The sequence below is a fragment of the Petaurus breviceps genome, unplaced genomic scaffold, assembly GCF_028583685.1.
Source record: "Petaurus breviceps papuanus isolate PSGF00001 unplaced genomic scaffold, PetGlider_PUasm1.0 91133, whole genome shotgun sequence".
Classification (NCBI taxonomy): domain Eukaryota; kingdom Metazoa; phylum Chordata; class Mammalia; order Diprotodontia; family Petauridae; genus Petaurus; species Petaurus breviceps.
Genome location: NW_027187419.1, coordinates 85,301,578 through 85,323,054, shown reverse-complemented (window position 1 = coordinate 85,323,054; position 21,477 = coordinate 85,301,578). Strand labels below are relative to the sequence as shown.

Below are 21,477 nucleotides of genomic sequence, written 5' to 3'. Positions count from 1 at the left end.
ACACACACACACACACACACACACACACACACACACACACACACACAAAACACAACTGTACATGGAAATACAATTACCACATGCTATGTTTAATAATCTTTTTTTTTTTGCTGATTCAGACTGAAAAAGACTTTAGAGAAAAATATTTTTGATTTTGCAGATGAAGAATCCTACAATGACCTAAGGTCATCAATGCAAGTATCCATTATGCCCACAATATAAACATGTGAAGAGGCTGCTAGTTAGCTGAAAGTTGCTGAACAGGGATTTAGTGGGAAAAAGTAGAATGGATAGGAGAAGGAATCAATAAACTCGGACTCCAATGGTAACTCAAACTAAATCGGCTAAATGACCTTTTTAGACTTGTTTAAACTCCTTTGAGCCTTGTGTTCTTCATTTGTCAAATGAAGAAGTTGTTCTAAAGGCCCTTTGAGGTCTCTTTCTCCTTTTCAGATTCTGTGATGGTATGAAAAACCAATTTTATTTTAATAGTTCTTTGGAGTTAATTCAGTGAGGTTTTTTCCACTTGAGTTCAGATTATAATTCTAACACATAACATATATCACATAGTCATAGAATCCTTATTTAAGGGGCATAGAGCAAATCTTAGGCTAATTCCAGAAAGAAAAAATTTGTCAGAAAACAGGTAGATCTTACCAGAATTAATTTTGGCCTGTAACCACTTCTTCATACATTCCTGATGAACATATTGCAAACTTCCAGTGCATTTGCATGGCTCTATTAGAAGGTTAGAGGAGGATGCAGCTGCCATCTGGCAAATTCTACACAAATCACCTTCTTCTTCATCAGAGTCCTCTAAAAGAAGGCTGAAAAAGGGAAACAAATGATGACTATGTATTTTTTTCTCTTCAAACAAAATACTTTTACCCCACGTTCCACATGTTTATGGTCTGCTCATTTTAGAATGATTTCACAGGTCTGTCTTATAATAGGTTAATTTTTCAATTACTTCCACTCAACTTATTAGGGAATTGAAAAACTTACTATTTAAGGTGAGCCTTCAGCCACATACTAAGAAACTATATCACCATTCACTTGGAAGTAATGAAATAGTAACTCAAGTAGTATTGATTTATAATTGCTTCCTTTATACATTATCTGAATGTAGTACTATATAGAAATACCATTCACATTAAACTGATGCTATCTTTCTCCCCAGGGTCTTCTGACACAAAAGACAGCTTACCAGATCTACCAGTTCTCTCCCCAACAGTCTTGTCTGTGCCATCCTGATTTCTTAACAGGACAAATGTTTGAGAGAAGCACCCAAACAAGCTAATTCTCCTTTTAAATGAGTAATATATTTAGCTTTACTGTAATTATTAGTAAAGGCTAGGTGTGCAACAGGCAGCAAAACAAGTAAAATCAAATTAGTTAATGCCAAAGAAAGTTAAACATTCATCATAATGTAGCAACAACTTCTTGGCATCCTCAATCTACCTAGTCTGGACTAGCAAAACCACTGGATTAAGAGAAGGTCTAGGCTGCTTGATGCTAAAAATAACCAAGGGAAGAGGAAATAAATTCTAAACAGCTCCAAGAAGTTTCTATGGCAATTATCCAACAACCTGAGCCCTCTTCTACTAGAAGGTTAGTTGCATTTTTTGTCAAGAGATGGGGGAAAAAAATCTTTTTCGTGTGTATTTCTGCATTCTAAGACAATAAAAATTTTGATATTTTTTTTCTAATTTTCTAATTTATCTACCTTTGATTATGAACACACATATTCAATCCAACTACTTCTTAGAATTACATTAAGTATCTAAGTATTTAGCATATAGACCTCAGAGTCTAATCTGACTTCAAAAGTTTTCAGTTCATTTATCAGTATTACTGTAAAGCATTTAAATAAGAAAAACTCTAAGCATAGTATTACAAAGAGAACTTCTATTTTTGGCTTTAAGAAAAACACGTTATTTTACCTCTCTTTTATTTTCTGTAGCCTTTCTGGGTCTCTTGAAGGTAGAGTTTTAGTCTTATCATTCTGTCCATCAGATGAATTCCAACCTGAGGGAATAATATCTACAGTGATCATGACATTGTCAGATAAACTGCTTCCTAGTGCAGAGGGGACTGCAAATCGGAATAAGGAACCAGGAAGAATTCCAGATATTCCTGTATTTCTTCCACTGTGAGCCAAATCTGGTGTGGAAGCAGCAGAAGCAGCAGCATTGCTGGGCACTGTAGGGGTTTGTGATCTGTTGGCAGTAGTCCCAAGGGACTCATTTTGTGTCTCAAGGTGAACTTCTTCATTAGACTCTCTTCTTAAAACATGCTGGGGTCTAGATGGCACATCAGTAGTGTGTATACGTGTAGATTCATCTCTTCCTTCTCGACGTCTCCTTGAAAATAAAGGTGTGCATCTATTTCGTAGAGAGGAGGACAACCAGGAACCAGTATTTCTACTTTCAGATTCTTGGCTAAAGTTTTCTGAACCAGTCTCAGAGTTAGGATTTTGGCCAACAGATGATAAACCCCATCTTCGCCTAAGAAATCTAAATCCCTGAGAAGATTCAGGTGTTCTATTATCTGGAACTTCAGAAGATGAAGCTGCACTAGATTGTGTGGAAGTCAGAACTCTTGGAGCAAGATAAGAATTTTCAGAATCTAATGATCTTGTACTCAAGGAATCCTGACTAGATCTTCGTGAAAAAAAGGTAGATGACATACTAGAAGCTAGACGAGATAACAACTGTCTGGTTGTCCGTCTTCCTTCAGTGTCATTAGAAGGCTCAGCCAGTGATCTCTGAGATGAACCAATCCTTTCTGAATTGCTAATTGAAGGAGCTTCATCTCTATTTGGGATGTAAGAAAAACCTTGCTGTACACTCCTCTGGGGAGATTCCATTTCTCTTGGAGAAAAGTTTGATCTGGAAGAATTTCTACTTGGTTCTCTAGAATAAAAGGAGGACTGATGTTCAGAAGGCCATTGACGGTTCATGGATGATGTATTTAATCTCAAAGTATTCAGTGAATTCTCTTTTGGTCTTGCTCCTTGAGAATATGAAGAAGCAACTCTATCTTGAAGATCTATTATTAAAACAGCAAGAGAGAGCAGGGGAAAATGATCAGCTGAATATAATAATTTAGATATTAAAAAGTTAATTTGTTGGCATCGTCTTCATTTTGCCATTATTCTACTCAGAAGAGATGTTATGTATGAGATGCAGTTCTATTGCAAAAATACAGTGGCATGTCAAACCTTATTTTGGCTTAATTCTAATATTATAAATTTTAAAATTCAAAAAGTGAATAATTCTAATGCTATATTTGAGAGAAAACGTAGTACTGTCCAACAACTTCATAAAGATCTCTTTGCTGATTATGTTGATCAGAAATAAAGTCCTCAAAGGCACAAGGGTCAGTTTGATTAAAAAAGTATTATGAAACGTGATGAAAATATAGAAAGACATTCTGGGGCCAGAACGCGAAAAGCTTAAAATGCCAACCTTAGAAATACGTATTTATATTGGAGGCAATAGGGAGCCATTGAAGAGGCTTGACCACAGGAATGAGATCTATCTATATATCCATATCTATTTATAAGTAAAAATTTTGATAACTGAAAGAATAAAATGAAGACTAGAAGCAGAAAGTCCAACTGAGATATAAGCAGAATAGTAGGTGAACAAATCTCAAACCTTTTGGTCAAATAACTCCTAGACTTAAAAGTTATTAAGGATCCCTTTACACTCTTAAAAACTGAGTATCCATGAGACAGTTAGATGGTGCAGGGAATAGAGCACCAGCCCTGGAGTCAGGAGGACCTGAGTTCAAATTTGGCCTCAGACACTTAACAAAACTAGCCGTGTGACCTTGGGCAAGTCACTTAACCCCAACTGCCCTTCCTTCCCCCCTCCAAAAAGCAAAAATACCAAAACAAACAAAACACCTGAGTATCCTCATCTCACTGCTCAGATTGGCTAAGTAAGATGACAAAACAGGAAAATGATAAAATGCTGGAGAAGATGTGGGAAAATTGGGACACTAATGCACTGGTGATGGGAGTTGGGAACTGATACAACCATTCTGGAGAACAATTTGGAACTATGCCCAAAGAGCTATAAAAATGTGCATACCCTTTGACCCAACAATATCACCTCTATATCTGTATCCCAAAGAGATCATACGAGTGGGAAAAAGACCCATACATACAAAAATATTTATAGCAACTCTTTTTGTGGTAGCAAAGAATTGGAAATCAAGGGGATGCCCATCAATTAGGGAATGGCTAAACAAGTTGTAGTATATGAATGTAATGAAATACTATTGAGCTATAAGAAATGAGGAGCAGACAAACTTCATAATAACCTAGAGACGTATATAAACTGATGCTGAGTGAGCAGAGCAGAACCAGAACTTTGTACACAATTACAGACACATGGTATCTGCGATGACTAACTTTGATATGCAAGGTTCTAAGACAACTCCAAGAGACTCAAGATGGAAAGGGCTATCCACATCCAGAAAAAGAACTACAGTCTGAAAGCACACTGAAGCAAACTACTTGCTCTGTTTTATTCCTTCTTTCACATTGTTCATTCCATTGGTTATAATTCTTCTTTACAACTTGACTAATGTTTAATGTGAAGGTATTTGTAAAACCTATATCAGATTACATGCCACCATGGGAGGCAAGAGGGTAGAAGGAGGGGGAGAAAATTTTGAACTCAAAGGATTGTGGAACTGAATGTTGTAAACTAAAAGTAAATAAATAAAACAAAAAATGCAAGTTAAAAAAAACCAAAACCTGAGTATCCCAAAGAGTTTTTGTTTTACTTGGTTTATACCTCTCAATATTTATCAAGGATCAGAAATTATAACTGTTAAAATATTAAGTTATTCATTTTAAAATAAAATCATTACCACTTAAAATAAATAATTTTTAATGGAAAAACTATTTTCTAAAAACTTAAGTGAGAAAAATGACACTTTTACACATTTGTGCAAATCTTTTTAATGTATGGCTTATGAGAAGACAGATGGATATTCTTATCTGCTTCTGCATTCAATCTGTTGTGACTGAATGAAGTGAATTAAAGATAATCTGAAGTAAAAGAAACAGTTGGAAGAGAGGAATATTTTAAAAATTAAATAAAGTCTCAGTATAATTATAAACACAGTTTTGATGTCATAGACTGACTAGAAGGGTCTTGGGGGCACAAAGCAGTTCCAGAATCACTACTCTTAAGTGATTCTAGAGCTGCTAGGTGCTAAGGGCCTAAACTGGGATGGTAGCTTTGAGTGGAAAGGAGGGAGATAGGAGGACTGAAGTTGATGATAAGACTTGGCAAATGATTAGATATTGGGGGATGACCACAGAAGAAAGTGACACATGACTCCAAGGTCTTAAACCTGAATGACTGAGATGGTTAAGTTACCTCAACAGATATAGAGAAGCTTGGGAAAGATTAAAAATCATGAAATTTGGAAATGCTAAAATTGGTATGCTTACAGGACACAACAGGGAAATGTTTAGCAGGCATTAAGTTATATGAAATTAAGAACATATTAGAAATACTTAGATATATAGCTCTGGGAGTCATTTCCATAAATGAGTCAATCTATTGTTAATGAGATTACCAAGATAGGGCACAGACATACAGAAGAGGGCCTAGAAAGAACCTTGGTAGATCACCCATGATAAAGGAGCAAGAGAGAAATATCTCAGTAAAGAAGGTCAACAGGGAGCAGTCAGAGGAGGATAACCAGGAAAAGTAATATGACTAGAGATATATCCAGAATGGGATAGTCAGCATTGTTAAATGTTTCTTAGAAAGAGATAAAGGACTAAATAAATACGGTCAATATGGGAATTTGTTTTGTTTAACTAGTCATATTTGTTACAGGAATTTTATTTTTTAAAGGGGAGCCATTAATTGAATTTTTTAATTTTTAAAATGATGCAGAGAAGTCAAAAAGGATGAGAACTGAGAACAAATCACAAGATTTAACAAGTGAATAGTGACAAACCTTGGAGAAAATTGTTTTGGTGAGGAGATAGTAGAGGAACTGATTCCAAAAAAATTAAAGTGAATAATAAGGTAATGGAAGTGTAAGCGAAGTTTTAGACTTCTTTTTCTAGGAGTATGGTTGTGAAAGGGAAAAAAATATGGCAAATAAACACTCACTTTAATAACAGGGGATCCCAAACTCAAACCTGTTCTTCCCTCCTCTCCACCTAATGCCATAAACTCTACTTTTTTCTTTCTTTTTATTTTCAGGTTAATGAATACATGTAAAACAATGTGAAATGGCACTTTACACAAGCCACAAATAAAAATATAGTTTAAACATACATGATGAAGATGTAAAATCACCACTCCTGTGACTATAATCCATAAGATTAATAGAGGGATCTGTTCTCCTTTCCAGATCTCTTCTTTCTCTCACTAATTCAGTCCCCAGTGATCCAAGTACCATTGAAGAAGACCTGGGAATTTGACTATGTCTCCAAGAAGAATCTAAAAACGAAAATGAAGAAATTTTAAATCAAAGAGCTTATAATATGGCTTTGAAAACTCATCCACATGTTTAACTAACACACTTAAAATCAGACATTTTGTGGGTAAAAATATAGCAGATCTTTCATAGAAATCAAGCCACCAATGTTTTCGAAAATCCCTATCATTTTTGCATAACGAAAACAAAAAGGGTACTTATTTGCCTACAGCTCAGGATCTATACAAGGAAGAATAATTCTCTAATGAAATGCTATAAAAATTTAGTCTATTAAGCTTCACAAACCCATATTGTTGGCCATAAAATACATCATGATAGGTTATACTATATCTCCTATTTTGCAGAAACAAGTTGGGATAAAACTTCTAATAACACCACTTGCTAAAATTAGAAGTTATATAATTGAATTTGGACTATTTATAATATTTATTTCACTAAGCTGCAATTTAAAACAATTTAAGAGATAATATATTATCAGCATTCAATTTTATCCATAAGTGATTAATCTCTGTACAAGGCAAACCACCAACCTCAAGAAATAAAAAATTTAGGGTGGCTAAGTGGCACAGTGAATAGAGTACTGGCCCTGGAGTCAGGAGGATCTGAGTTCAAATCCAGCCTCAGACACTTAACACAAAAACTAGACGTGTGACCTTGGGCAAGTCACTTAACCCCAATTGCCCTCCCCCCCCCAAGAAATAAAAAATTTACACCAAGAAAAGCAATTTTTATTTTTGCTTTTTGACTCATGAAGAAAACAAGAATGCAAAAAATGAGCCCCATTAAATTTGGGGGGGGGGTAAGGGTGTTAAGGAGATTCCAAATTTGCATATTAATGAAAGTGAAATAATGGCTAAGAATCTTTGCCCCAGTTTATTAAAAAATCTGTAAATTTCATAAACCAAATTTATTTTAAAGTAGTGGAAAACTATATTTTTAAACACTCTCGCTTCAACATTGTGTGATGACAAACCTTGATAGACTTAGCTCTTCTCAGCAATGCAATGATCTAAGACAATTCCAAGGAACTCACGAAGCTGTCCACATTCAGAGAAAGAACTATGGAGTCTGAATGCAGATTGAAGCATATTATTTTCTCTCTTTTTTCTGGTTTTCTCTTTTGTCCTAATTCTTCTTTCACAATATGACTAATGTGGAAATATGCTTAATATGATGTATAGGTTTATATCAGATTCCATGCCATCTTGTGGAACAAAGGAGGGGGAAAATGTGGTACTCAAAATCTTGCAAAAGTGAATGCTGACCCCCGCGCGCGCCCCAGTGCAGGCCACGGGCTCGGCTGCAGCAGGTGGTGCTGCTGGTGCTCGGCTGAGGCCGGAGCCGGACCGACAGAGCCAAGGCCGGAGCTGCTGCCGCTGCCACAGCCCGCCCCCCTCCCGGCGCCCCCACCTCCAGCCGCCGGCGGCTGCCATTAAACAATAGGAGCAGCAACCCGGGAGGGCCGCGGGAGGCAGGAAGCGGCGGCCTGCCCGGCCCAGAGCGGGAGCAGGCCCGGCGGCCCGGAGGAGGCAGCAGGCCGGGGAGCGCTGCGGCAGAGCTGAGCGGCAGCGCCGGGGGTGATGTTTCCACAAAGCAGGCACTCGGGTTCCTCACACAACCTCAGACTCCTGTGACCGCAGCAGGGATGAGTTTCAGCTCCTACAAGCACAGTAACACAGCTTAAAACTGGAGTGTGACAAGCTGGCCAGAGAGAAGTCGGAGATGCAGCGTCATTATGTCATGTAGTATGAGATGTCCTATGGCCTCAACATTTAAATGCATAAACAGGCTGAAATCATCAAGAGGCTCAATGGAATTTGTGCTCAAGTCTTGCCCTTCCTTTCACAAGAGCACCAACAGCAGGTCTTGGGGGCCACTGAGCGAGCCAAGCAGGTAACTGCTCCAGAGTTGAACTCCATCAGCTGTCCCAGATCCAGGCCCTGGCCTTGCCCTTGACTCCTCTGCCTGTGGGCCTGCAGCCTCCATCTCTGCCAGCTATCAGCACAGGCACTGGCCTCCTCTCCCTTTCTGCCCGGGGCTCTCAGGCCCACCTCTCTAAAGAGGATAAGAATGGGCATGATGGGGATGCCCACCAGGACAATGATGGTGACAAGTCAGATTAGAGGCACAGCACTGGAGGTGGGAGAAAGGTTTGGTATTTAAGGTGGCTGCTGGCACCCTGGCACCTCAGTGCCAGCTGGCCCATCTAAGACGTCGCCCCCAGCCCCATAGCTTTGACTGTTCCCTTGCCCCCTGCCACCCCTTCTCCTTTCCCCTAAATTACCCTTGGGGTGTGAATGGGACCAGACCGGGGTGGAAGGGAATAAAAGAATGAACCCATCCTAGCTCCAAGCGCCTCCCCCCCTTCCCTGTGCACATAGGTTAATTTTTTTCTTCCCTTCCCCCCCCGTTTTGGCCTGTTTGCTGCGCACCCAGCACAGCAGTTCCCCAGTCCCCTCGTGGTACTGCATGCAATCACGGATGCCAGCCGGCCCCGGGTTCCTGTCCTCCATTCCCCCCTCCCCATGTGGAGGCTCTACCCTGCCTCCCTCCTCCTTTCCTCCCACCTGCCATTTGCTTGCCTGACTCCTCCCAGGCTCTGCTCCATCACCCACCTAACTTGGGACCTGAGCCCCTTCCCTTTGGGCCAGGCACTGGGAGAGAGCTCAGCAGCAGGCATTTGGGGGAGAGAAGGCTGGATAGAGAGGACCAGAAGGACCTGCTTCCTCCCCCACCCCATGCTCACAAATAAAGATGAGGGTACCGCCAAAAAAAAAAAATGAATGCTGAAAACTATCTTTGCATGTAATTGGAAAAAAAATATTAAGTGGAAAAACAACAAAACCAAACCAAGCTTCACTATTCTGCCTTACCAGTATCACCTTTCAGGCATAAACAACTCACATCTATACCCTGTTTTAAAGGTTTACAAAGGGTTTTCTTCACAACCCTTTTAAGTTTTTCAAAGCATTATTATCCATAGAAAATACAATTCTAAAATGTGGGCTCTCTACATAGCCTAGCAGTTTACATCAATCTTGGTAACCAGGATATATTTTAATTCAAAAGGTACCTTCTAATGAAGACTCTATTTATATAGGACAGATAATATATTTGATTTGCTGAGCATTCATCTTCAACTCTAAATACAGTGTTATTAAGACCAGAATAGATCACTCTCTCCTTGTAGATACCCTTCCTCTCTAAAACATAGATACCACTCTCCTGATTTTCTTTTTAAATCTCTACTATTCTTGTTTTCCCTTTCAATGACTATACCTCCTGTTCTTTTCACCTTATGCCAGGTACTTCAACTTACACTGTTTCACTGGCCTTCTTTATTTTTCACTATACTTTTCCCCCTGGTAGATTTAGCTACTCTAATAGCTTCACTTATCACCTCTAAATCAGATTATTTTTGGGGAGGCTAGGTGGTGCAGTGAGTAGAGAAAGCACTGGCCCTGAAGTCAGGAGGACCTGAGTTCAAATTTGGCCCCAGACACTTACTACTTACTGCGTGACCTTGGACAAGTCACTTACCCCCAACTGCCTTGCCTTCCCCCCTCAAAAAAAAACAAAACAGATTATTCTCAAATCTTTACCTCCAATCCTGATTTCTTCAAACTATAGATCTACACCTGTTTTCTTAGAGGCCGTGGCCACTTAGCTATCACATTGTCATCTCAAATTCAACCAATTCAAATTTGACCTTTTTATCTTCTAAAGATGATTGTGATTTTACTATTTCAATCAATGGCACCATCATTCACCTAAGGCAACTAGGTTTGAAATATTGGTGTTATTTATGCAAACAGATCTGTGATCTCATCAATGTGACTATTTCCCTTCAAAGAGTTTAGGTGGAAATTTATCTATGGCTGCTGATTCTGTGCAATTCGCATCCCTGTCCTTCCATAAATTCACCATAAGATCCACACAAAACACTGGGGTAGGACCTTGCCCTCTTAATAGTGTGAGAATACTAGTGGTACACAGGATGACTGTTAGTTGTCCCTCACTCTCACATTGTGACCAGACCTTTTCTTTTAAATCACAAAATTTTTTGCTAAAATTAATTATTTTTCTGTATGGGACTAATACTAATTAACACAAACACTTCCATATTCCAAGGACAAAAAGATTGTATAAGATCATTTCTTTGATAAGATACTTTATATCAGCTCATGCTTACCACATACTTCCCAATTATCATTTTCAATTCTTTAGACAACTCTAATAAGCATCTTAAGGTTTGACAAGAGTTTTTCTCATAACAATTCTGTGAAGTACATATTACTTTTATTTCCATTTTACTGATGAAGAAACTGAGGTCCAAAGATCAAATAACAGGGCTGGGATTTAAAACCAAGTCTTCTTACCCCTAGTCCAGGACTCATTCTATTACAACATACTCTCAATATCATCTATCTGGACTAAAATAAAAGCTTTTAAAGAGGTTTTCTCTACACCATCTATCCTCACCAATACATTCATCAAACTGAAGTCAAATTAATCTTCCTTAAGCATGTCTCATGATATGACTCCTGTACTCAAAATTTTTTCAACCAAGTTCCAACTCTACTGTTGATCATTCAAGGACTTCCGTAATAAGATAGCAACTTCTATACCACCCTTATCTCCTACAATTCCCTGCAACATTCTATGTTCACTCATATAAGACTGCTCTCGGTACCCCAAACATACCTTGTACACCTCTACCTTTTTGTATTTTATTCAAGCTGTTCCCTAGGTGCAGAACGCTCTTTTTCATTTTACGTAATGATCTCCTATCATCTTTCTTTCTTTTTTTTTTTTAAATGCTTTATTAACTTCTGATCTACATCGTTCGTCTCCGCCAGATTTTGAGTTACAAATTTTCTCCCCGCCTTTCCCCCACCCATCCCCCCAAAACAGCAGTCCCACAGGATATCCCCACCTCTGATCTGCTCTCTCCCATATTTTCTCCCACACCCGTTTCAACTTTTCCAGTAGGGCATGGTGGATCTCTATATTTCCCAATTATATGTAAAACAATATTGATAATAGTATATATATATTTAAACATTTGATTTTAAAACCTTGAATTACAGATTCATTCCCTTCCTCCCTTACCACCCACCCCTACTGGGAAGACAAGCAGTTCAGTATAGGCTGTACATGCGTGGCTAATGCAAAACAATAACATAGCAGATATATTGTAAAAGACTGACTATATTTCCCTCCCTCCCATCCCACATCCCACCTTCTCTACTCTCCACCCTGATCCCGTCCCCTTTCAAAAGTGGGTGCTTCCAACTTCCCCCCCCCCCAGCCTGCCCTCCCCTCCATCATCCCCCCTCACATCCTCTCCCCCCCCATTCTCCTGGAGGGTGAGATCCCCTATTCAGTGTGTATTTCCCTCCCTCCTCAAGCCAGACCCAATAGGAATAAGGTTGACCCATTTCCCCCCACCCTCCTATTCTTCTCCTCCATTGCAACCATTTTCCCTTGCCTCTTCTGTATGAGATAGTTGCCCCACTCTGTCTCTCCCCATCTCCTCTCATTATATCCCTCTCACCTCTTAATTTCACCTTTTAAGTATCATCCCTTCCTGTTAAATTGGTCCCGTGCTGTCTATCTATGTATACCTGTAAACATATATACACACATTCACATATGTATTCATATGCCTGCATACCCTCATATAAAGACATATATATATATATATATATATATATATATAATATATATATTTCTAATCCCTTCAACTACAAAGTTTCGTAAGTTACAATTATTGTTTTTCCATGTAGGAATGTTAATAGTTCAACTTTGGCCAAGTGGCTCAGCAAGCAAGAGCACCGGCATCAGTGCCAGGATGACCCGGATCAAATCCGGGCCCAGACACCCAGCACCACACCCAGAAACAACAACTGACCGTGCAACCCTGAGCAAGCCACTCAACCCCAATTGCTTAAAAAAAAAAAATAGTTCAACTTTGATAAGTTCCTTATGATTTCTTTTCCCTGTTTACCTTCTCATGCTTCTCTTGCTTCTTGTATCTGAATGTCAAATTTTCTATTCAGCTCTGGTTTTTTCAGCAAGAATGCTTGAAAGTCCTGTATTCCACTGAATGACCATATTTTCCCCTGAAACAGGATACTCAGTTTTGCTGGGTAGGTGACTCTTGGTTTTAATCCCAGCTCCCTTGACCTCCGGAATATCACATTCCAGGCCCTTCGATCCCTCAGTGTAGAAGCTGCCAGATCCTGGGTTATCCTGATTGGGTTTCCACAATATTCAAATTGTTTCTTCCTGGCTGCTTGTAATATTCTCTCCTTAATCTGGGAATTCTGGAACCTGGCTATAATATTCCTAGGAGTTTTCTTTTTGGGATCTTTTTCAGGAGGTGATCGGTGGATTCTTTCAACCTCTATTTTGCCCTCTCGTTCTAAAACATCAGGGCAGTTTTCTTTGAGAACTTCCTGGAGGATGCCTTCCAGGCTCTTACTTTGGTCATGGCTCTCAGGCAGTCCAATAATTTTTAAATTATCTCTCCTGGATCTATTTTCCAGGTCAGTGGTTTTTCCCATGAGATATTTCACATTGCCTTCTATTCTTTCATTTGTTTGGATCTGTTTAACAGCATCTTGATTTCTCATAAAGTCATTAGCTTCCATTTGCTCCAATCTAATTCTGAAGCAATGATTCTCCTCAGTGAGCTTTTGAGATTCTTTTTCCATCTGGCAAATTCGACTTTTTAAGGCATTCTTCTCCTCATTGCCTTTCTGAGCCTCCTTTGCCATTTGAGTCAGTCTGTTTTTTAAGGTATTATTTTCTTCAGTCAGGCTGTTGACTCTCATTTCATAATTTTCTTGCATTGTTCTCATTTCTCTTCCCAATTTTTCCTCCACTTTTCTTATCTGCTTCTTAAGGTCCTCTATGGCCTGTAACCAGCTTGTATTTTCCTTTGAAGCTTTTGGTGCAGGAGTTCTGACTTCACTGATTTCCTCCCGTTCCATGCCTTGCTCCTTCTTATCCCCAAAATAGGAGTGTAATGTTGGAATCTTCTGTCTGCTTTGTTTCCTTTGCCTGCTCATTTTGCCACTCAATGATTTGACTTTTGGGCTTTTTGCCACAGTAGGACTCTGCCACCAGACAGGGGAGTTTTCATCCCAAACGCTGGGGTTTTCTCAGCTGCCGGAGGTATTAGATGGGTGCCCTCTCTGAGGTCTCCACACGCTCTGGCAAGCTGGACACACACCCCAGGACCTCCACCCTAGACTGCAATCCAGATCCAAGCAGGTTAAAGCAAAAGCGATGACCCCTCAGACTGGTGCTTGGTCCCCTACACTCTGCAGGCCAGGAGCTGAAGCCACCGCTGGCAGGATGTGCTGGCGTCTCAGCGGTTTCTCGCCCCAGGGGTAAAAGCCACAGCACTCCCACTTACTGGGTCCCAAAGTCCAGAATGCACTGGCCTCTCACCTTGTCCTTCGCATCTATGTGTTGATAAATCTAGAAACGGCCACAGCTGCTGCTGATCTGGAGTCCCTCTGGCTGGCGGCTGGTCAGGCCTGCCCTGGGGCTAAAGCCTCGGCGTGGGGCTGGGCTCCGCTCCCAGAGCACTGAGCTGGCCGATTCCTGCCGGCCTGCCGGGCTTTTCTCAGCGGGAGGTTAGCTTCTCTGTGTCATTTTGTGGGTTCTGCAGCTCCAAAGTTTGTTTAGAGTCCCCTTTTTACATGGATTGGGGAGGGTGGAAGGCGGAGCTGCGGGAGGGTCGTGCTTCTACTCCGCCATCTTGGCCCCGCCCCCCCCTATCATCTTTCAATGTACATTCAAATGACACTTCTTCCATTAAACTTTACCTGATATTCTTAGTTGTTCATTATTCTCAAGTAACTATCACAAAACATTCTGTTTAAACCTCTCAAGTACTAATGTACTATTTTGTATCTTGGTTATTGATGTCATATTCCTAAACTAGGATGTTAAATTCCACTAAGAAGGTGTCAATGTTTTATCAAGTCTTTTTACCTCCCCTACTAATGTCAAACTCTAGTCATTAAGGTACAAGGTACGTCACGGCCAGAAGTTGAGAAGTTCAATCTGTTATGTTAGCTCTTAATAATGCAAAAACACTCAAGGGATACCTACTAATCATAAAGTTTGCTACACAGATGAATCTTCCTCCAAGGAAAAAGCTAGATAAATGGTAAGTTCATTTCAGTGCCTGTGGCCCTAGAAGATGGAAAGTCAATGGAATTCAAGAAGGGAAAAAAAAAAAAAAACAGTTGGCCCTTCCCTTCTCTCTGTCCCAGTCAAAGCCTTGGTCTCACCCACATGTTTGAACCACCTTAGCATGGAAATAACAAAAGCAGACATAATCAGCTACTGTTAAGGAGTGAAATATATGCTATGTGAGATCCTAGTCTTGTGACCAATCCTGGTAACAGTTAAAGAATCTAAGTGTTAGTCTGAGTGTCCCCTATATCTCCCTCCCCTTTCTTATAGGATGTCTTTAACACCTTCATTCTGAATTAAAACTAGGGGAAAGAAATGAACAGCTGTTTCCCTTATTGAGAGCTTCATGTGATGGAATAATTCAGACAGTTCCATTTGAAACAAAAAATGAAGAGTGGTTTACAGTAAAACATCAGGAATCAAAACACAAGTTTTCTATTTATGCTTTTTTTTAAAGGTCAGAGGTATCTTCTTTCACTATTCCTATCTATAAGAGAGGTACTAAAAGTAAATGTGAAACCTGTGAGTAATTTGGAAAGGGGAAAGGGATAGCTGTCCATAAGAGATAGTTCATGGCCTCCCTTTCTCCTACTTCACAACTGATAAGCCAAGCCAGCTCATCTGCTCCTGGCAAGATGAGGGTAGACTCCTGGGCTAGTCACCAAGAATTCCTGGAGACAAAGAAATACCCTAGCCCATATTCAGTTACAATATTTAGGATTTGGAATCTATTCTCTCAACAATCTCATACAAGTTCTTCCTCTCCTTTCTCAAATACAATGACCCCATTCTCATTATGTCTCTCTTCCAAAAGCCAGATACACTGGTGGTAACTGTGCTATTAAATTGTTCAAGTATGTTCAACTTTCACAGACTACTATGTAAAAAACACGATCACATACTCACATTTTTTTTTTTCAAATTGAGAGAAAATGGTGCTGGGGATGTTCACTTAGCATACTCTGAATCCACATTTCCATCACTTTACCACATTAGAAACTTAGCTTGTACATTTGGAAACATAATGCATGTAACTGCACCATTTTCTAGGAACCAAATAATCTGATAATAAATTACTAGTATAGTTTCCAAGTAGGCTAGGATGAAACTGGTAGCTGTATTATATAAAAAAATATTGAGAACTCAGGTAAGTATATTTTTAAACATCTTGGAATATAATACTTCTGTGGAAGGGAAAATATTATAAATAATGAGATCACTCTGCCTTGAAAATATTTCAATTATCTGATCACAGGTAAGAACACTTAGTTCTAAGACAACTGTTAAAGCAAAATTTTGGATTCATCATTATGCCCCAGGGGTGTGTTTAACTACTATGGTTCAGTCTTTCATAATCATATTTTATGAGCTAGATATAAAGAACTTTAAAGCCCACATTTTATTAGGGCTCTATTCCCATTTTTTTTCAATAAATAATGTAACTTCAGTTTTTCAAGTAGCAAAACAGTGAAGGAAAACAGCAATGTCTGAAATGTATCCTGGTATTAAGGACACAAGATTTTCAAGAACTGGTGTAATGATATTCAGCTGGGTCCTAAAATGAGGTGACTAAAAATTTAATGGAAATGCCTAAGCATGAAATTATAACTTTGATATTTGGTATACCAGAGTAAAACAAGATTTTCACATTCACCAGAACTCCTTGTCATAATCCTACCTTTCCCCAAACAAGTTTAAATGTCAAGTAAAATTATTTTAAAATCTAAACGATTCAATTAAGAAAGAGGCAAATCCTGGTTATCTTTAGAATTCTTAAATAAATAAATCCAAATACTATGTATTTTTAATTTTAGCCCAAAAGATAAATTTAAACATAAAAACTCATCTTTTGAAAGAGAAACACTAACAATTTATTTAATCATGTAAGTATAATAGATGATACTTTAAAAATTCTGTCTCTCACTCCATATTAAAAGAGTTGAAAAAGACCTGAGAAATAAAACAACTTAAGATTGTCATTATACAAGTGAAAGAAATCAAAGCATAGAATAAGTGGAAAAAGCTTCACATTCATAGTGTGAGAACATGAGTGTGTAGCATGTTACAACTTACTGAGTCCATTTTTATTTTTAATATGTAAAATTCTTGGAAACAAAGAAAACAGATCAACCAGCCTTCAGCCAGGAATTGTGCCTTGAAAATAATCTTTCTTTTTGTAATTTATTTGTCTTTCTAGCAAAAAATAGAAAATTATCAAAATAAATGTCTAATTAATTAATTTTAATATTTAAAATAAACATGTCTTTAAGTTTCACTTTCTAATACCAGTATTGACTTTCAGTATGACCCTGGACATTTAACAAAACTGATGCTTCAATCTCATAGTCTATAAAAATTATTTCTATCTAATGAACTCCAAATATTTGGCATTTCAAGGATTTTGCTTTATGAAAATAAAAACAAATCAGAAATTTTTCTGTTTTTTTTAAAAATGTTTACTATGTTTTGACCCCTAATGATTTCAATATTACCTGATAATGAATTCAAACCACTTCCATTGTTTCTCCCAGCTGAGGTAGATGTACAGCTTGTATAGGAAAGCTTAGGCCTCTTTGAATCATGTTCTCGTTGCTGGTTTTGCAATCTTGGGTATGCTCCCTGAGTTCTCTCAGATTCACCATACCATGAAGACTGAAAAGGTGAAGTCAGTGATGATGATGTTGTCTACAAGTTAAAAAAAAAAAATTAGATTGCAAATAATATAGCTTCCTATTCTACTTGCAGTGCAAAATTTGATCTTAAGTGGTTTGTTATATACTCAAGAACCATTTGTTCCTCTCTATTGGCCTTGATTTTTCTGAGCAAATTCTGCCTTATATGATGCATGTGCACACACACAGAGGCGGGTATCCATACCCAACAGTTAACAATTTTAATCAATAATTAATAAGATTTTTACATAAACAGAAGATAGTTGTTTTCAAAGAATTATAATTTGAAATTTAATCTGAGCAACAATTCAAGTAAAAAAGGTACTTTACACAAGTAGTATGATCAGAATGACAGAATTTTAAAGGTAGAAGGTACCATGAAGACGATCTATTAAAAACCCCTCATTTTATAAATGATAATCCAGATTCAGGGTTTAAGCAACATGCTCATGGTTCATAAAAGAACCAGAAGTAGAATTAAGGTCACACTTCTTTCTAGTATATACTGACTTGTCACCCCTTATTACACAAGACAATTCTGAAAAAATGGCTTGGTCTCAAATCTTAAAAACTCCCACATTAATTCTTCCCAAAATACCCTAACACCCCATTCCTAAAGACAGTGACACTACATGTAAAAGTAGCTACAAATTAGAATTTTAAATGCCAAATTCATTTCATTTACCAAAATAACATTCTAATGAAACAAGTAAATGTCTGAAAACATGTAGCAGATGATATTCTAAACATACACAAAATATTAAAGTCCTTTTCAGCACTCAGTCTTTTCAAATTTCACAACTCAGAGTTTAGACAACTTAAGAAGTTAGACTTAGAACATGACCTTTCAAGAATACAATCTTACCTAGTAATAGTATGTTAAAGCAAGGGCACAAAAGAACATTAAAGCTCTATTAAAAAAAATACAACCATGAAAACAGTAGGATATTACTAACATTAAATACTTCAACAAAAAATCAGCTAAGTCTTAGAATTTATTTTTTTCATTGCACAAAAATCACCTACTTCCATTTATTAAGCAAAACCATCCCCTTTTCAAAAAGCTAGTTTGCCACATAAAAAAATAAAAAATGAAATGAAAACAGTCTATACATAAATCAGAAGCTCTAATGATAAAAGGAAGAGAAAATGTTTTAATACTGCCACAAAAAGGCATATATATATATAGCAAAGAGCCCTGTTATTAAATGACACTATAACATGATTCTCTCTTCTAATCTTTTGTGAAAGGACAAATAAAAAAGGGAATATAATCTAGGCCATGAACAACAGATATGTTAAGATAACATTCACATTTCCTAAAATAATAGCATATCAACAGGTGGCAAACATGCCTAACTTTTACCAGCAAGCATGCTATTGAACATTTCAAATCCTATACTGGAGCTATTTAAATTTTAGACAGAAATATTGAAAAACCCACAATGGATAAGATAAATGGCAGCTTTGAGATCTTTCAGATGGTGCTATGTCAATACAAACAAAAACATTAATTAAGAATTAATAAAAGGCACATATATCATAGAGGTCTTAGGATTTGGAACCAGAGGGGATCGTAGATACTATCTAGTATAACTCACTCATTTTCACAAATGGTGAAAAAGATTCAGAGGAAATTGGGGTAAAATGACTTATCTAAAGGTCGTATAAGTGATAGAGCAAGAATTCAAACCTAGGTCGTCCCAACTACAAATCCAATGCTTTTAACTGCGTCAATATATGAAAATACAGATGAATTTTATCATATATGACAAGCATATGCCAATCCCCCACCAGTCTTTTTCCCCCCATGAGTAGTCCAACAGGACTAATAGCAATTAAAATAGCTGTCATCATCTCCAAGGTTTGTCCTTTTAAATGCTTCAGTAAAAGTTAGTATATTGTCCTTCAATATTGTTAAGAAAAATTAACTAATAACACCAGGAAAAATTTCTCTAAAATTAGATGATGTCAGAAGCACCCATACAATTCTTAATTCACTGGTATGTTAGTGATACAAGGTAGAATTAAAAAAACCTACAAAAGTAATTTTAAAACTTTTTTTTGTGGAGGAAAAATTATATTGATAGATTTGGTTTAAATCATATTAGGCTCAAGAATTTTATTAGAAGAATTGTAAATTTACTATTTTTAGATAGTTTTTCTAAGCTTTTTAATAAAAATTTTACAGTAGATTAAAAAAAAGGCCATGGTTCTATTCAGAGTCTAACTTTATGGATATCAATCCCAGAAATATCTATTAATGTTTTATAGAGATTCAGGAAGCAGACCAGAAGTTCCTCTTAAGCTTTGACTAAAGAAGTTGGATTAGGTCTCTAATGCTCTTTATGGCTCATAAATACAAAATTTTGTTTTCAAACAGTATTTACATCCAGGTATAAAATGTTTGTTTTTTAAATCAAGAATCCATTTTCACAGGGCAGCTAGGAGGCACAGTAAATAGAGCACGGGCTTGGAGTCAGGAGGACCTGAGTTCAAATCCGGCCTCAGACACTTCAACACTTACACTAGCTGTGTGACTGTGGGCAAGTCACTTAACCCCAATTGCCCTGCCTTCCCCCCTCCAAAAAGCAAAACAAAACAAAAACAAGAATCCATTTTCATATAGAAATAAAAAATAAAAGAACCTATTAGTCCTGTCACTCTATAAACTGGGTTAAGAATCAAACCTTTAGCTCTACTCTACCAATCAGCCTCCAAAACCCACTTCAATTTCCTATTCCAAAAAACCTGATGATTAAAATGGAATCATTTTCTGAATACCTTTCACTACTATATAGTTCAGTTACTGCTTTATAGGTCTCCTGTACTGTGGCCTACAACTACTACTTCAGTATTTTATTAGCTATTAGCTAGTATGCTGTTTTACTTCCCCCAGATAGGCTGTTAAGTTTCTTAAAGGATGAGGCCAACCTTTTGTTACATCCAAGTGCTTTGTATACAGTATTTTTTTCAAAAGACTCATGATTTTATAGGTGTGGGCACTCCCCCTCCACCTAAGAAGATTAATGAAAATAGGACAGAAACCAAAAATCATGATCTGAGACAAGTTTCCAACTCTCCCAAGGTCTCCATGGAGTTTCTGTGGTCAGGAAAAAAAAATTGACTTTGCCTTCTAAATTTAGCCTAAGCTGGACCTCAGAAAGGATATTATAGTTCACTGTTGGGACCCATACTTCCAAGCCTTTCCAGCTTGGAAAGTTCTGTCTAGATTAATATTTTTCTTGGCACAACCTCTGAAAACTTTAGGGTCACACCTCCACACTACAATGAGTGCCCTGGAGTAGGACATTAGTAGAATCTATAATAAAGAGTAAAATTTAAAATTGCCAAAACCGACATTTTAAAAAACTCAACGGTACTGGAAATGGAATAAAGTCAAAGAATCTTAGAATTTCAGCTGAGACTAAATCTAGGCAAAAAGGAATCAAGTTAAATTAAAGAAAAGGGCAGTACAAAAGACTCAAAACAATCAAGTCTAAAATATATGCAGTCCTAAAACCAAAACAGAACGACAACATAAATAAGTAGTACTTAGCTACACACCAGTTAAAACCATAATTTAAATGCATCTTTAGGCAGGGTGCCAAACAACCATGAGGTTTTGAGATAAAAGGTCGAATTAAAGAGGAAAGAAGGTTGGAAGCAGGGGGGTAGAGCAATGTTGATGACAAAGTCTCTAAGTGTCTACAAAGCTTTTTAATACTCCCTGAATGAAATGAAGGAAAGTACTTCATGTTTATTAAATCAATGAATCCCAAAAACCTATAAAGGAGGGGGGGCAAGGCAGAAAAGAGATTGTGATAGTAACTGGTTTTGATGTTTCCAAGAAGATCCTTATTTATATAAACATTTGCCTAAAATGGGAGAACTCTTCACTCTTGGTGAAATTATAAAGGCAATCTTGAGGTTTAAAAACAAAGGGCCCAAATTAAGATTTCAAGCTACACTTCAACTACAAACTAAAGGAAAAAAACAAAGATGAATATAAAATCTCATTCATTTTGAAGCATCTTGTATGCAAAATGTGCTTGAAATTTAAAATCAAAGAATTAGAGGAATTGTAAAAAACATGATGACCTCA

At 37.6% G+C, this 21,477-nt stretch overlaps 2 protein-coding genes and 1 pseudogene across 7 annotated transcripts in view; 2 read left to right on the top strand and 1 right to left on the bottom strand.

The window, feature by feature from the left end:
• The window catches only part of LOC138155384 (CD302 antigen), a 220,016-nt gene extending 218,400 nt beyond the window's left edge, over positions 1-1,616 (top strand). Inside the window, exon 8 of the mRNA XM_069080609.1 lies at positions 1,181-1,616. The gene's annotated coding sequence lies outside the window, so the exon portion shown is untranslated. The remainder of the gene's footprint in view (positions 1-1,180) is intronic.
• The window catches only part of MARCHF7 (membrane associated ring-CH-type finger 7), a 61,286-nt gene that overhangs the window by 18,163 nt on the left and 21,646 nt on the right, over positions 1-21,477 (bottom strand). For all 6 annotated transcript variants that reach the window (XM_069080616.1, XM_069080613.1, XM_069080614.1 and 3 more), the window contains 4 exons: positions 17,193-17,385; positions 6,321-6,485; positions 1,944-3,051; positions 658-827 (listed from right to left, as the gene is read on the bottom strand). In XM_069080616.1, coding sequence (XP_068936717.1) covers positions 658-827; positions 1,944-3,051; positions 6,321-6,485; positions 17,193-17,385 — 1,636 coding nt within the window. The remainder of the gene's footprint in view (positions 1-657; positions 828-1,943; positions 3,052-6,320; positions 6,486-17,192; positions 17,386-21,477) is intronic.
• LOC138154976 (TLE family member 5 pseudogene) lies at positions 8,064-9,263 on the top strand (annotated as a pseudogene).